The 16927-nt window shown below is 42.4% G+C and overlaps 1 protein-coding gene across 4 annotated transcripts in view; it reads right to left on the reverse strand.

The window, feature by feature from the left end:
• The window catches only part of cbfa2t3 (CBFA2/RUNX1 partner transcriptional co-repressor 3), a 65593-nt gene that overhangs the window by 41946 nt on the left and 6720 nt on the right, over positions 1-16927 (reverse strand). Inside the window, exon 1 of one of the 4 annotated variants that reach the window (XM_062961887.1) lies at positions 3210-5718. The exons of 1 other annotated variant lie outside the window; for it this stretch is intronic. In XM_062961887.1, the coding sequence (XP_062817957.1) occupies positions 3210-3237 (28 nt within the window). In that variant the 5' untranslated portion in view covers positions 3238-5718. Of the gene's footprint in view, positions 1-3209; positions 5719-16927 lie in introns of those variants that run through there. 2 more of the 4 variants (XM_062961886.1, XM_062961889.1) reach the window with 2 other exon arrangements.

A 16927-nucleotide genomic window follows, 5' to 3' on the forward strand; every position in this document is an offset into this window, starting at 1 on the left:
GTTTTGGATTATCCAAGGCATTTTTGCAGTCGATGTTTTCAATATATCATGATATTTTGGTGTTAAATTCATAAATACAGTAATTGCAACATAACATTACTGAGTATTGAACTACTTTTTCTTTCAAATTTGTTGTAAAACATGATGTTTTGGTGCTTAATTTGTAAAATCATAACCTAATTTGATGTTTAATAGGCTTTTCCTTAATCCCTCCTTATTATCCAAGATATTCGCTTATCCAAGGTTCTGCCGGCCCGTGTAGCTTGGATAAGTGAGACTCTACTGTATTATTATTATTATTATTATTATTATTATTATTATTATTATTATTATTATTATGACACAGCAAACAAGATAGATATGCTGGATTTCATATCACAAAATCACAAGTCGAACACTTCCCAAGTGTCTAGGACTGTGTGATGTGTTTTCGGATGATGCGCGCAGATCTCAGCAGGGTGGCCTTTTGCAGTTGGCAGATCGTAATTTTGTCAATGTCTATTTATTATTATTCTGCTTTTATCTCTTGACCGAGATGCAAAGTGGCTTGCAACATTACAAAATGCACTTTGAAATAATAATAATAGTAATAATAATGATAACTGTATTTTGATATCCCGCCTCCATCTCCCCGAAGGGACTTGGAGTGGCTAACATGGGGCCAAGTCACAATACAGTAGAGTCTCACTTATCCAACATTCTGGATTATCCAACACATTTTTGTAGTCAATGTTTTCAATATATCATGATATTTTGGTGCTAAATTTGTAAATACAGTAATTACTACATAGCATTAATGTGTAATGAACTACTTTTTCTGTCAAATTTGTTGTATAACATGATGTTTTGGTGCTTAATTTGTAAAATCATAACCTATTTTGATGTTTAATAGGCTTTTTCTTAATTCACTTATCCAACATTCTGCCAGCCCGTTTATGTTGGATAAGTGAGACTCTACTGTAACACAAAATAAAATACACAAATAACACAAACACCTGTAAACACAAAAACAAACAAACCCATGTTGCCTTTCTATCGAAAATTCCCAAATGTTACCACTCTTGGGCAGCTTTATGCGGCATTCATACACTTTTAAATGCTCTGTTTTTAAATGAAATCTACAACATGCCAATATTAAAATAGAATTAAACATACAAGCCCATTCAAACCACACAACACACTTTAAAACTGTGCAAATAATCAAATAGCCAAATTGCTCTCCGATGCACAATGTCTGCATTCGGTTCAAGGCTGCCGAACTTCACATATGGTACCATTGCATTTATGGATGTTTGTTGGGCTCTGCACTCCCTTGCACACTTGGTTGCGCATTCCAATATGCATACCATTGCGCAATGTTGCCGTATCAGCACACAATCCCATTAGCATCCCATTAGTGGCATCCGCTATGCCTGCAAAATGACTTTTCTTGGACAGGGAACAACAGACAGGGTTACATTCTCCAGCAAATACTTTATTTTGCTTTCAGGGTTTTGAAAACCAAGGTGCGCATTAGATTCCATGGCACAGGGACCAAAACTTTACAAGCATCCCTGGTTTCAAGCCTTATGGGATGTTGCGTCAATGGGGCCTCTGAGCATGTGCAGAGTACGGTATCGTTTGCAAACAAGAACGCTGGTCTGGAAATAGGGCCTTGGCATTTGCAAGGGCTGTGGATCAGCTCTGGGACGCAGTATCAATGGGGCCTCTGAGCATGCGCAGAGTGCAATATCTTTTGCAAACAAGGTAGGCAAGTCCGGATAGAAACAAGAATCCAAGCTTTGCAAGTGATCAAAGATTCAAGTGATGCAGCTCAGCAATGGGATTCTGCATCAATGGAGCCTCTGAGCATGCGCAGAGTGCAATATCTTTTGCAAACAAGGTAGGCAAGTCCGGATAGAAACAAGAATCCAAGCTTTGCAAGTGATCAAAGATTCAAGTGATGCAGTTCAGCAATGGGATTCTGAATCAATGGGGCATCTGAGCATGCGCAGAGTGCAATATCTTTTGCAAACAAGGTAGGCAAGTCCGGATAGAAACAAGGATCCAGGCTTTGCAAGTGATCAAAGATTCAAATGCTGCAGCTCAGCAATGGGATGCTGCATCAATGGGGCCTCTGAGCATGCACAGGGTGCAATATCTTTTGCAAACAAGGTAGGCGAGTCCGGATAGAAACAAGGATCCAGGCTTTGCAAGTGAACAAAGATTCAAGTGCTGCGGCTCAGCAATGGGATGCTGCATCAATGGGGTCTCTGAGCATGTGCAGAGTGCAGTATATTTTGCAAACAACATAGACCAGTCTAGATATAAGTAGAAGCATGGACTTTGCAAGCAGCCCAGGAATTAAGCCCTGGGATGTTGCATCAATGGGACCTCTGAGCATGTGCAGAGTGCAATATCCTTTGCAAACAAGGTAGACCAGTCTAGATATAAGTAGAGGAATGGACTTTGCAAGCAGCCCAGGAATTAAGCCCTGGGATGTTGTAACAATGGGACCTCTGAGCATGCACAGAGTGCAGTATCTTTTGCAAGCAAGGAGGCCAGTCTGGATATAAACAGTGGCTTTGGTTTTGCAAGCAGCCCAGGAATCAAGTGCCGGGTTGCTGCGTCAATGGGGCCTCTGAGCATGTGCAGAGTGCAGTACTTTTTGCAAACAAGAAAGCCAGTTTGTAAATAATCAGACACCAAAACTTTACAAGAATCCGTGGAGTCAAACATTATAGCTTTGCCCTAGGATGCTGCATCAATGGGGGCTCTAAGCATGTGCAGAGTACAATATCTTTTGCAAACAAGAAAGCCGGTCTGTAAATAAACAGAGACCAAAACTTTACAAAAATCCCTGGATTCAAGCATTACGGCTTTGTCCTAGGATGCTGCATCAATGAGGCCTCTGAGCATGCACAGAGTGCAGTATTTCTTTGCAAACAACAAAGCCGGTCTGTAAATAAACAGAGGAGAGCAAGACTTTACAAGAATCCCTGGTTTCAATTATTATATATATATTTACAAATCAGGAATTATAAGCACATAGCAACTGTAATGCGCACCTTTTTTGGGCCAAATTACAAATAATGCACTTTTAACCGCTGCGAATTACATTCGCCAGTAATTACAAGACTTTCTTTTTTTGGTTTCAGGGTATTGAAAAGTGAGGTGCGCATTAGATTCGATGGTGCATTCGACTCAAGTCAATACAGGTGTATCCAAACCTTTGTGGTGCTGAGATGCGCAGCGCATGCTCCTGAGATGAGGAAATGTGCCACTGTCCACCCGATATCTTTGGAAAGGGCTCTCTGTTCTGACTTTCCCAATGTGAACGAAGAAGGAAGGGTTAAAGCGAGGCCGCGCATCCCAGCCCCTCCATGCTCTCCAAATGCAAGCCAGATGTGTGGGGAGCTGGCCCCGCTGCTGCCCGCCTCTTTCCAAATAAAGGCCGCCCGCCACCGCTGATGCGCATTCCTGCTCTCACAGCTGCTGCCGCTGGTGTGTTGGCCGCGCAGCCAAGAACAACTCCCGATAAGCTCACCAGGGACCGGGCTCTCCATCTGGATTGTGTTAGGCCCCGTGATTGCACGCTGGAGACGGCCCCAGAGCCTGAGCGGCTGGGAAAAGCCGGAGGGCGAAGAGAAAGGGAGGAAAAGTTCATCTGGGTCATTTCCCAGCCTCTGCGCAATGTTGTGGGCTCGTCAAGGCCAGCTCGAAGGGATGAAGGCTCTTCCTTTACAGTCTAGACCACAAGCGGAACATGAGGCAACGGTGTGACGCTGCAGCTAAAAAGGCCAATGCGATTCTAGCCTGCATCAAGAGGAGTCTAGTGTTGAGTAAAGTCATCATGTCCAGTTGTACAAGACTTAAGGGCCTTAGTAGACCACAAGTGGAACAGGAAGCAAAGGTGTGACGCGGCAGCTAAAAAGGCCAATGCGATTCTAGCCTGCATCAAGAGGAGTCTAGTGTTGAGTAAAGTCATCATGTCCAGTTGTACAAGACTTAAGAGCCTTAGTAGACCACAAGTGGAACAGGAAGCAAAGGTGCGACGCAGCAGCTAAAAAGGCCAATGCGATTCTAGCCTGCATCAAGAGGAGTCTAGTGTTGAGTAAAGTCATCATGTCCAGTTGTACAAGACTTAAGAGCCTTAGTAGACCACAAGTGGAACAGGAAGCAAAGGTGCGACGCGGCAGCTAAAAAGGCCAATGCGATTCTAGCCTGCATCAAGAGGAGTCTAGTGTTGAGTAAAGTCATCATGTCCAGTTGTACAAGACTTAAGAGCCTTAGTAGACCACAAGTGGAACAGGAAGCAAAGGTGCGACGCGGCAGCTAAAAAGGCCAATGCGATTCTAGCCTGCATCAAGAGGAGTCTAGTGTTGAGTAAAGTCATCATGTCCAGTTGTACAAGACTTAAGAGCCTTAGTAGACCACAAGTGGAACAGGAAGCAAAGGTGCGACGCGGCAGCTAAAAAGGCCAATGCGATTCTAGCCTGCATCAAGAGGAGTCTAGTGTTGAGTAAAGTCATCATGTCCAGTTGTACAAGACTTAAGGGCCTTAGTAGACCACAAGTGGAACAGGAAGCAAAGGTGCGACGCGGCAGCTAAAAAGGCCAATGCGATTCTAGCCTGCATCAAGAGGAGTCTAGTGTTGAGTAAAGTCATCATGTCCAGTTGTACAAGACTTAAGAGCCTTAGTAGACCACAAGTGGAACAGGAAGCAAAGGTGCGACGCGGCAGATAAAAAGGCCAATGCGATTCTAGGCTGCATCAAGAGGAGTCTTGTGTCGAGTAAAGTCATAGTCCCACTTTTGTCAGACCTCACCTGGAATGATAAGACTTGTATCAAGTTCTACGAGACTTAGTGGGCTCGGGCTGTGGCGCAGGCTGGAGAGCAGTTGCAATGAATCACTGCAATGAATCACTCTGACCAGGAGGTCATGAGTTCGAGGCCCGCTCGGAGCCTATGTTTGTCTGTCTTTGTTCTATGTTAAAAGGCATTGAATGTTTGCCTATATGTGTAATGTGATCCACCCTGAGTCCCCTTCGGGGTGAGAAGGGCGGAATATAAATGCTGTAAATAAATAAATTAGTGGATCACAAGCGGAATATGAAGCAAATGTGTGATGCGGCAGCTACAAAGGCCAATGCGATTCTAGGCTGCATCAAGAGGAGTCTAGTGTTGAGTAAAGTCATAATCTTTCTTCCACTTCGTTCAGGCCTCACCTGGAATGATAAGACTTGTGTCAAGTAATACGAGACTTAGTGGATCACAAGCGAAACATGAAGCAAAGGTGTGATGCGGCAGCTAAAAAGGCCAATGCGATTCTAGGCTACATCAAGAGAAGTCTAGAGTCGAGTAAAGTCATTGTGTCTAGTTGTACGAGACTTAAAAGCCTTAGTAGACCACAAGCAGAACAGTCAAAGTGGTACCAAACTGCATGCGCTCTATGGTGCAGACGCACCCAAATCCTACCAAGAAAAACCCATGATTCTTTCAAATAAACTCCACAAGCACCTGGGATTCATTGGCGGCCTCCCATCCAAGTGCCATCCAGGGCTGACCCTGCTTAGCTTCCAAGATGGGTCTCCCATGATTGCATAGTATTTTTTTTAAATATATATTTTATTGATATTATCTCATATTTCATGTTGTGAGTATATTGCACATTTAATACAAATGTTCATACCTACACATCATTTATCTCTTATCACATTTCTCCATCCTCTTCCCTGCTATATTGTCTACTCACATATCTAATATATCATCATTCTATTCATTCTTTTTTTCCCCCCTTCCCTCCCCATACCACAATTCCATTAGAAATTTAACTCCAACCATGAGCACAACTTTTCCCATTTCTGTACAATAGATACATTGGCTTTGCCACTTTTTATCCAATCTGAATATATTGTCCATTTCTCTTTAATTTTCCTCATTTTATTTTCCTTCTTATCCTCGGAGGTTACATTTGCAATAATTTCTGATTGGACCTGGTCAAACAAATAGTTATTCCAATTCACCATATTCCACTTTTTTTCGTCTCTCCAGCCTCAAGCTATTACTGCCTTCCCTGCAAGAATCATAGCTTTGAATAGATCTTGATATTTTACGTTAATCTTATTGTTCCCTCCCTAATATGTCCATCCACATTAATTCCATGTTTACTTGGAGTGAAATTCTGAATAATTCCTCTATTTTCCCTGTCATTTTTTCCCAAAATGTTTTTACCCTTGGACATTCCCGCCGCATGTGCCTACTCCACAATGCCAACATTTTGAATTTTTATTCCTCATCATATTTGCTAATTGTGCTGGGGTACGATACCATTTCCATATGAATTTCCTTTCCATTTCTTTATACTTGTTGATTTTAATTTTTGTGGCCTCTCTTTTTAAGTTCTCTATTATTCCATGGTTGCATAATATTGAGCCAGGGCAGTCAAGGTGGTATCAAACTGCATGCACTTTACGGCGCCAATGCAAAGAAATCCTACCAAGAAAAACCCATGACAGGTCCTTTTTCAGACTGGAAGGTGCATGAAACCACATCTTGGGCCCCTTTGGCTCTTCATTAACCTGCCTCACCACGTTTCCCTGGGTCTGTGCAAGGATCCGGCACACCTGAGGCCAGCTGCCGCGCAACCTCCTCCTCGCAGCTGGGCGCACAACCATCTGTTCTTTCGCCGGCATTTTGCCAAGGCCTCTCCCTCCAGGCAGGCGGCGTTTGCCAAAAGCATCTTTGGAGCTTTGCTTATCGTCTGCTGCAAGCAAGGAGTCTAGGAAATCTGATCACCTTTAGACTAGAAGTGCATCATCTACACTAGGAATGAGCAAACTTGGGCCCTCCAGGTGTTTTGGACTCCAACTCCCACAATTCCTAACAGCCGGTAGGCTGTTAGGAATTGTGGGAGTTGGAGTCCAAAACACCTGGGAGGGCCCAAGTTTGCCCATGCCTGATCTACACAGTAGAATGAATGTTGTTTGGCCTCAATTCAATTGCAATGGTTCAATGCTATGGGATCCTGGGAGTTGTAGTTTCACAAGGTCTTCAGTCTTCTATTATTATTATTATTATTATTATTATTATTATTATTATTATTATTATTATTAGTATTTATACCCCACATTATCTCTCCTGGAGGAGACTCAAAACTCAAAAAAATATGCAAACATTATCTGGGTGGAATGTAGCTATGGGATCCCGGTAGTTGTAGTTTTACAACTTGTAGTTACGGGATCCCGGGAGTCGTAGTTTTACAATTTGTAGTTATGGGATCCCAGGAGTTGTGGTTTTACAACTTGTAGTTACGGGATCCCAGGAGTTGTAGTTTTACAACTTGTAGTTATGGGATCCCAGGAGTTGTGGTTTTACAACTTGTAGTTATGGGATCCCAGGAGTTGTAGTTTTACAACTTGTCGTTACAGGATCCCGGGAGTTGCAGTTTTACAACTTGTAGTTACGGGATCCCGGGAGTTGTAGTTTTACCACTTGTAGTTACGGGATCACGGGAGTTGTAGTTTTACAACTTGTAGTTACGGGATCCCGGGAGTTGTAGTTTTACAACTTGTAGTTACGGGATCCCAGATGTTGTAGTTTTACAGCTTGTAGTTACGGGATCCCAGGAGTTGTAGTTTTACAACTTGTAATTACGGGATCCCGGGAGCTGTAGTTTTACAACTTGTAGTTATGGGATCCCAGATGTTGTAGTTTTACAGCTTGTAGTTATGGTATCCCGGGAGTTGTAGTTTTACAAGGTCTTTAGCCTTTTCAGGTTGGAAGGAGTAGGTTTACACTGTAGTGTAGAATGAATGCTGCTTGACCCTACTTCAATTGCCATAACTCAACACAATGGGATCCTGGGAATTGTAGTTCCACAAGGTCTTTAATTTTCTCTTTCAAAGACTCCTGGTGCCACCAAACTACAACTCCCATTATTCTACAGCATTGTTTGAATGAATTCCGACCGATCTACGAACCAATCCAAGATGCTGGACCTATTTTGGAGGGATCGTGGCTGGTTCGTTTGAAGTTCGGACTAAAATCCGGAGCGGGTCCACAAACAGCAAGATAAAATCCACCAGGCACAATGAGAAAGAAGGTTCATTTCAAGGTTTGCGATGTCTTTGGATGCATTTAAACCAGGCATGGGCCAACTTGGGCCCTCCAGGCGTTTTGGACTGCAACTCCCACCATTCCTAACAGCCGGCAGGCTGTTAGGAATGGTGGGAGTTGTAGTCCAAAACGCCTGGAGGGCCCAAGTTGGCCCAATACAGAGGCAGGGAATTGCTGTTTCCAATCGGCGAGGATTTTTTTTTCCCGCAAGCCTTCCCTCCCCATTGTTTATATAAACAGGTAAATTGTTTCGTATCTCAATTAAAAACATCTGCCACATAAATGAATACCAATTAACTCATCCTGTTTTTAATTACTCTGTTAATTACACGCAGGCAGCAGCGAGGATGGCATGGGAATATAAGCGAAGGCGGCAAACAAGATCCCTTCCTCCAAAACACGGGCATTTGGGAAGGATGATCAAGGCCATTTACAAAGGGTTTTTTTTAAATGTCCACCAGCTTCACTAGAGGTGAAATCGATGGATTGGTCCCCAATTATTGGAAGCATTTGGATCTCTTATCCATTGTAGGGTTTAGTCTCGAATCCGCTCTGGGTTTTAGTCCGAACTGCACCATACTATCTGTCATATTGGTTTGATGCTCTTCAAGGCTGGTGCCATGTATCGCCGAAGAAAAAGAGCTTTGTGAGAGGTGAGATCAATGGGTTTGTTACCCAGCTATTATGGTGTATGGGTCTCCTATCTGCAGTAGTGTTGGATCCGCTCTGGGTTTTAGTCCGAACTGCACCATACTGTCATAATGCTCATCAAGGCTGGTATCATGTATCACCGAAGAACGAGAGCTTTATGAGAGGCAAAATCAATGGGTTTGTTACCCAGCTATTGGGGTGTATGGGTCTCCTATCTGCGGTAGTGGTGGATTCGCTTTGGGTTTTAGTCCAAACTACACCATACTATCTGTCATAATGCTCATCAAGGCTGGTGTCATGCATCACCAAAGCAAGAGAGCTTTATCAGAGGTGAGATCAATGGGTTTTTTACCCAACTGTTATGGTATATGGGTCTCCTATCTGCGGTAGAGATGGATCCGCTCTGGGTTTTAGTCCGAACTGTACCGTCCTATCTGTCATAATGCTCATCATGTATCGCCAAAGCAATAGAGTTTTATCAGAGGCGAGGTCAACAGGTAGGTTACCCAGCTATTAGGGTGTATGGGTCTCCTATCTGCGGTAGTGATGGATCCGCTCTGGGTTTTAGTCCGAACTGCACTGCCGTATCTGTCGTAATGCTCATCAAGGCTGGTGTCATGTATCGCCAAAGCAAGAGCTTTATCAAAGGAAAAGTCAATGGGTAGGTTACCCAGCTATTGGGGTGTATGGGTTTTCTATCTACGATAATGGTGGGATCAGCTCTATCTCTATTATAATAATTCCATAATCATCATCATCATCATCATCATCATCATCATCATCATAAAAATAATAGTAATAATAATAAATGTAATTAAGGCCAAGATTGAAAAATCAGCTGATGACCCAAAATGCAGACTCTGCAAGGAAACTGATGAAACCATTGATCATCTCCTCAGCTGCTGTAAGAAAATTGCACAGACAGACTACAAACAGAGGCACAACTCTGTGGCCCAAATGATTCATTGGAACTTACCACCTCCCAGCAGCAAAGAACTGGTGGGATCACAAACCTGCAAAAGTATTGGAAAATGAGCACGCAAAGATACTGTGGGACTTCCGAATCCAGACTGACAAAGTTCTGGAACACAACACACCAGACATCACAGTTGTGGAAAAGAAAAAGGTTTGGATCATTGATGTCGCCATCCCAGGTGACAGTCGCATTGACAAAAAACAACAGGAAAAACTCAGCCGCTCTCAGGACCTCAAGATTGAACTGCAAAGACTCTGGCAGAAACCAATGCAGGTGGTCCCGGTGGTGATGGGCACATTGGGTGCCGTGCCAAAAGATCTCAGCCGGCATTTGGAAACAATAGACATTGACAAAATTACAATCTGCCAACTGCAAAAGGCCACCCTGCTGGGATCTGCACGCATCATCCGAAAATACATCACATAGTCCTAGACACTTGGGAAGTGTTTGACTTGTGATTTTGTGATATGAAATCCAGCATGTCTATCTTGTTTGCTGTGTCATAATAATAATAATAATAATAATAATAATAATAATAATAATAATAATAATAATTTATTTCTTACCCGCCTCTCCCCGTGGTGGGTGATTACATAGCTAAGAACACATAATCATTATATAATATACACATACTAACACGTATTTCAACAAAATACATGAATTGAAATATACAGAATGGTAATTAAAATATAGTGGACACAAGTTTAAAATTCATGATTAAAACTGGCTAGGGTTGCCAAAGCCAAAGAGCTTCACTAAAAGTGAAGTCAATGGGTTGGTTACCTATCTATTGGGTTTCCAGTCTAGGGCAGTGGTGGATCAGCTTTGGTTTTTAGTCCGAACTACACCATCCTTGGCCATGTCCGAGTGTGCAAAAGGTCTGATGCCCACCAGGATTGGTGTCATGGATCGTCCAAGCCAGAGAACTTCACTAAAGGTGAAGCCAATGAGTTGGTTACACAACTATTATTGTTTATGGTGGATCCGCTCTGGGTTTTAGTCCGAACTACACCATCCTTGGCCATGTCCAAGTGGGCAAAAGCTCTGATGCCTACCAGGATTGGTGTCATGGTTCGTCAAAGCCAGAGATGAAGCAATGAATTGGTTACCCAACTGTTACTGTGTATGGTTGATCCGCTCTGGGTTTTAGTCCGAACTCCACCATCCTTGACTATGTCCGAGTGAGCAAAAGGTCTGATGCCACCAGGATAGGTGTCATGGATCGTCCAAGCCAGAGAACTTCACTAAAGGTGAAGTCAATGAGTTGGTTACCCAATTTTTAGTCTGTATGGTGAATCTGCTTTGGGTTTTAGTCCGAACTACACCATCCTTGACCATGTCCGAGTGAGCAAAAGGTTGGATGCTCACCAGGGTAGGTGTCATTGATAGTTCAAGCCAGAGAGCTTCACTAAAGGTGAAGTCAATAAGTTACCCAACTTTTAGTCTGTAAGGTGGATCTGCTCTGGGTTTTAGTCCGAACTCCACCATCCTTGACCATGTCCGAGTGAGCAAAAGGTCTGATGCCCACCAGGATTGGTGCCATGGATCGTTAAAGCCAGAGAGCTTCACTAAAGATGAAGCCAATGAATTGGTTACCCAACTGTTACTGTGTATGGTGGATCCGCTCTGGGTTTTAGTCCGAACTACACCCATCCTTGTCCATGTCTGAGCAAGCAGGGGTTCTGATGCCCAACAGAGAACTTCAGTGGAAGCCAATGAGTTGGTTACCCAACTATTGCGGACATGTGAATCTCCTATATGTGGTAATGGTGGATCCGCACTGGGTTTTAGTCCAAACTTCACCCATCTTTGCCTTCTTCCTAAGAGGCAGGGGGCCTCTTTTGGGCCTCTTATCTGGGGTTTGTTGATGGATCTGCTCAGGTTTGTAGTCCGAACTTTAAAGGAAAGCATCCAAGCTTTATCCCCTGAAGATGATTCATGGATTATGGGTTATCTAGTCCAATGTAAGACATGGGAATCTATTCTCCTAAAATAAAACTCATCTAATTCCTTGGTTCCATTCCACGTATCCAAAGGAAAATATTCCTAATGTTTTGCTGGAATCTGTCAATCAATCAATCAATCAATCATCAATTTATTACGGTCTATGACCAGAATATATAAAAATGGGCACAGGTGCTGGAATCTGTCGTAATTTGAATCCATCATAATCTAGGTTCCATAATCAGAAGCAACAGAAAACCAAGGAAAGTGTATGTTGTTTGTACTTATGGTTGGAAACCGCCAGTATATAAATTAAGTATTATTATTATTATTATTATTATTATTATTATTATTATTATTATTAGGACAAAGCTCTTAAAGAATTCAAAAGTCAGCACCTTGGAGAGCATCTCTGAACCTCACTTGGATGGAATCTAATCTGCCAAGGCCTCCATCATCATCATCATTGGAGTGTCCTTCTCTGGAGTTTGTTACAGAGGCCTTCTCTGAAGATGGCTGGATGGCCATCTGTTAGGGGTGCTTAGATTGTGTCTTCCTACCTGGCAAAACAGGGCTGGGCTAGATGACCTCTGGGGGTCCCCAAATACCATGGGACTCTGATTCTGTGATGCCGGGCCATCTCTCAGAGGAAGCCGGCTTGCCCTAATCCTGCATGCATCCCGGTTGCGGGAAGCGTTCCAAGTGAGCAGATGGAGCCGGGCGAAACGGGGTGTGCGGTTGTGAGTGTGCGATTGTGAGTGTGCGAAGCAGGAGAGGATGGAAGCAGAGAGCGAGAGAAAGAGAAAAAGCGTGCAGAGGAAGAGAGGATCTTTTATTTAGCTCTTTCTGCAAGCAAAGGACTTTGGTGTGTCCATGTTGCAGGATGAATGCAGTTTGACACCACTTGGACTGCCCCGGCTCAATACTATGGGACCCTGGGAGTTGTAGTTTTATGAATAGTGGACCTACACTGTAGAATGGATGCAATTTGGCACCGCTTGGACTGCCCTGGTTCAACACTATGGGAGTTGTAGTTTTCCTAAGGTTTTACCCTGTAGAATGAATGCGGTTTGGCACCGCTTGAACTGCCCCGGCTCAACACTATGGGAGTTGTAGTTTTCCTAAGGTTTTACCCTGTAGAATGGGTGTGGTTTGGCACCACTTGAACTGCCCTGGCTCAACACTATGGGAGTTGTAGTTTTCCTAAGGTTTTACCCTGTAGAATGAATGCGGTTTGGCACCGCTTGAACTGCCCCGGCTCAACACTATGGGAGTTGTAGTTTTCCTAAGATTTTACCCTGTAGAATGGGTGTGGTTTGGCCCCACTTGAACTGCCCTGGCTCAACACTATGGGAGTTGTAGTTTTCCTAAGGTTTTACCCTGTAAATTGGACATGGAAACAGCATGGGAGTTGTAGTTTTCCTAAGGTTTTACCCTGTAAATTGGACATGGAAACAGCATGGGAGTTGTAGTTTTCCTAAAGTTTTACCCTGTAAATTGGACATGGAAACAGCATGGGAGTTGTAGTTTTCCTAAAGTTTTACCCTGTAAATTGGACATGGAAACAGCATGGGAGTTGTAGTTTTCCTAAGGTTTTACCCAGTAAATTGGACATGGAAACAGTATGGGAGTTGTAGTTTTCCTGATGTTCATATGCCCTGGGACCACACGAACTGCCCTGGGAATTGTAGTTTTATGAATAGTGGACCTACACTGTAGAATGAATGTGGTTTGGCAACGCTTAAACTCCCCTGGCCCATCACTATGGGAGTTGTAGTTTTCCTGACGTTCATATGCCCTGGGACACACAAACTGACCACATGAACTGTCCTGGGAGTTGTAGTTTTCCTAAGGTTTTATAGTATAGAATCAATGCGGCTTTGCAGTACTTGAACAACCCTGGTTCAACACTGTGGGAGTTGTAGTTTTCCTAAGGTTTTACCCTGTAGAATGAATGCGGTTTGGCACCGCTTGAACTGCCCCGGCTCAACACTATGGGAGTTGTAGTTTTTCTAAGATTTTACCCTGTAGAATGGGTGTGGTTTGGCACCACTTGAACTGCCCTGGCTCAACACTATGGGAGTTGTAGTTTTCCTAAGGTTTTACCCTGTAGAGTGAATGTGGTTTGGCACCGCTTGAACTGCCCTGGCCCATCACTATGGGAGTTGTAGTTTTCCTGAGGATTTACTCTATAAACTCTGAACATGGCAACAGTACGGGAGTTGTAGTTTTCCTAGCATTTTATACTGTTGAATGAATGCAGTCTGGCACCAATTGAACCGCCCTGGGTCAACACTATGAGAGTTGTAGTTTTCCTAAGGGTTTATAGTACAGAATGAATGTGGTTTGGCAGCACTTGAACTGCCCTGGCTCAACACTATGGGAGTTGTAGTTTTCTTAAGGTTTTACATTGTAGAATGTATGCAGTTTGGCACCTCTTGAACCTGCCCTCCTCAACACTATGGCAGCTGTAGTTTTCCTAAGGTTTTATACTCAGAATGAATACAGTTTGGGACCACACAAACTGCCCTGGCCCATCACTATGGGAGTTGTAGTCTTCCTGAGGTTTTACCCTGTAAACTGAACATGGCAACAGTACGGGAGTTGTAGTTTTCCTAACATTTTACATTGTAGAATGCATGCAGTACGGCACCTCTTAAACCTGCCTTGCTCAACACTATGGGAGTTGTAGTTTTCCTGTGGTTTTATGATGATAATCATAGACTTCAAAGGGATCCCAGGGGTCATCTAATCCAACCCCCTGCCATGCCGGAAAAGCACAATCAAAGCCCTCCCAACAGATGACCATCCAACTCCTGGATGACAATGATGATGATAATCATAGACTTTGAAGAGGTCCTAAGGGTCATCCAATCCAACCCCCTGCTATGCAGAAAAGCACAATCAAAGCCCTCCCAACAGATGGCCATCCAACTCCTGGATGATGATGATGATGATGATGATAATCATAGACTTTGAAGAGATCCCATGACCATCCAACTCCTGGATGATGATGATAATCATAGACTTTGAAGAGATCCCAAGTATCATCCAAGCCAACCCTCTGAAATGCCAGAAAAGCACAATCAAAGCCCTCCCAATAGATGGCCGTCCAACTCCTGGATTATGATGATGATAATCATAGAATCATAGACTTCAAAGAGATCCCAAATGTCATCCAGTCCAACAAAAGCACAATCAGAGCCCTCCCAACAGATGACCATCCAACTCCTGGATGATGATGATAATCATAGACTTTGAAGAGATCCCAAGTATCATCCAAGCCAACCCTCTGAAATGCCAGAAAAGCACAATCAAAGCCCTCCCAATAGATGGCCATCCAATCCCTGGATGATGATGATGATGATGATGATGATAGAACCATTGAATCATAGACCTGGAAGAGACTCCAAAGATCATCGAATATAGGGATAAATTCCTTTGGGAATGGATCAGATGTCTGCTGAATGCTTAACTTTGGGGGTAACTACAGCACCCACAATCCACGTTTCCCCACTCCGAGTTGCCATGGGAACCCAAAGGCGACACCGCACACTCTCCCCTTTCCTTTGCCGCTTTGGGCGCCTCTGTCCCTGAGCCATATGTCCGGAATTAAGCACAACACTGTTTTCCCAACGTGGGACTGGAAACATATGGAAACGGAATAAATCAGCGGAATGCAGCCGGCCGGGTCTCACGGTCAGGCTCCAAAATGCTGAGATGCTGGGAACCGAGAAGGAGAGGAAAACCCTTCTATGGAAGTAAACACAAACTTCAACACTGTCCATTCTGGTTTGGGGATTCTGGGTGTTATAGTCAAAACCAGGAACCTCCCCAAGCTTTGGAATGGATGCAGTTTGACCTCACTTGAACTGCCAAGGCTCAGTGCTATGGGGTCCTAGGAGTTGTAGTTTTACAACTCCTTCTCTGTCGAACATGGCATAACATGGCACAATCTATATATATGTAATAACAACAACAACATATTATTATTATTATTATTAAGTGTGTCAGCCTATCTATCTATCTATACACATATATCCGCGTACACCTATACTGATTGTGCCATATTATGCAAGGGTCACCATAATAATAATAACAACAACAAAAACAACAACAAATTATTATTATTATTATTATTATTATTATTATTACTACTATTATTATTGATTGTGCCAGCCTACCTATCTATCTATACACATATATCCACATCCATCTATACTGATTGTGCCATATTATGCAAGGGTCACCATAATAATAATAACAACAACAAAAACAACAACACATTATTATTATTATTATTATTATTATTATTACTATTATTATTGATTGTGCCAGCCTACCTATCTATCTATACACATATATCCACATCCATCTATATTGATTGTGCCATATTATGCAAGGGTCACCATAATAATAATAATAATAATAATAATAATAATAATAATAATAACAACAACAACAAAAACAACATACACATTGATTGAGCCAGTCTATCTATCTATCTATACACACACACATATATATGTGTATATATATCCATCTATATTGATTGTGCCATATTATGCAAGGGTCACAATAACAACAACAACAACAACAACATATAATTATAATTATTATTATTGATTGTGCCAGCCTACCTATCTATCTATACACATATATCCACATCCATCTATACTGATTGTGCCATACTATGCAAGGGTCACCATAATAATAATAATAATAATAATAATAATAATAATAATAATAATAACAACAACAACAACAACAACAACAACAATAACAACAACAACATATACATATACATTGATTGTACCAGCCTATCTATCTATACATATATATCCACATACATCTATATTGATTGTGCCATATTATGCAAGGGTCACCATAATAATAATAATAATAATAATAATAATAACACCAACAACAACCACAACAACAACAACAACATATACATTGACTGTGCCAACCTATCTATCTATCTATACACATATATCCGCATACACCTATATTGATTGTGCCATATTATGCAAAGGTCACCATAATAACAACAACAACAACAACATATACATTGATTGTACCAGCCTATCTATCTATACACATATATCCACATACACCTATATTGATTGAGCCATATTATGCAAGGGTCACCATAATAATAATAATAATAGTAACAACAACAACAACAACATATTATTGATTGTGCCAGCCTATCTATCTAATCCACATACATCTATATTGATTGTGCCATATTACGC

The sequence above is a fragment of the Anolis carolinensis genome, unplaced genomic scaffold, assembly GCF_035594765.1.
Source record: "Anolis carolinensis isolate JA03-04 unplaced genomic scaffold, rAnoCar3.1.pri scaffold_9, whole genome shotgun sequence".
In the NCBI taxonomy this organism is placed as follows: Eukaryota; Metazoa; Chordata; class Lepidosauria; order Squamata; family Dactyloidae; genus Anolis; species Anolis carolinensis.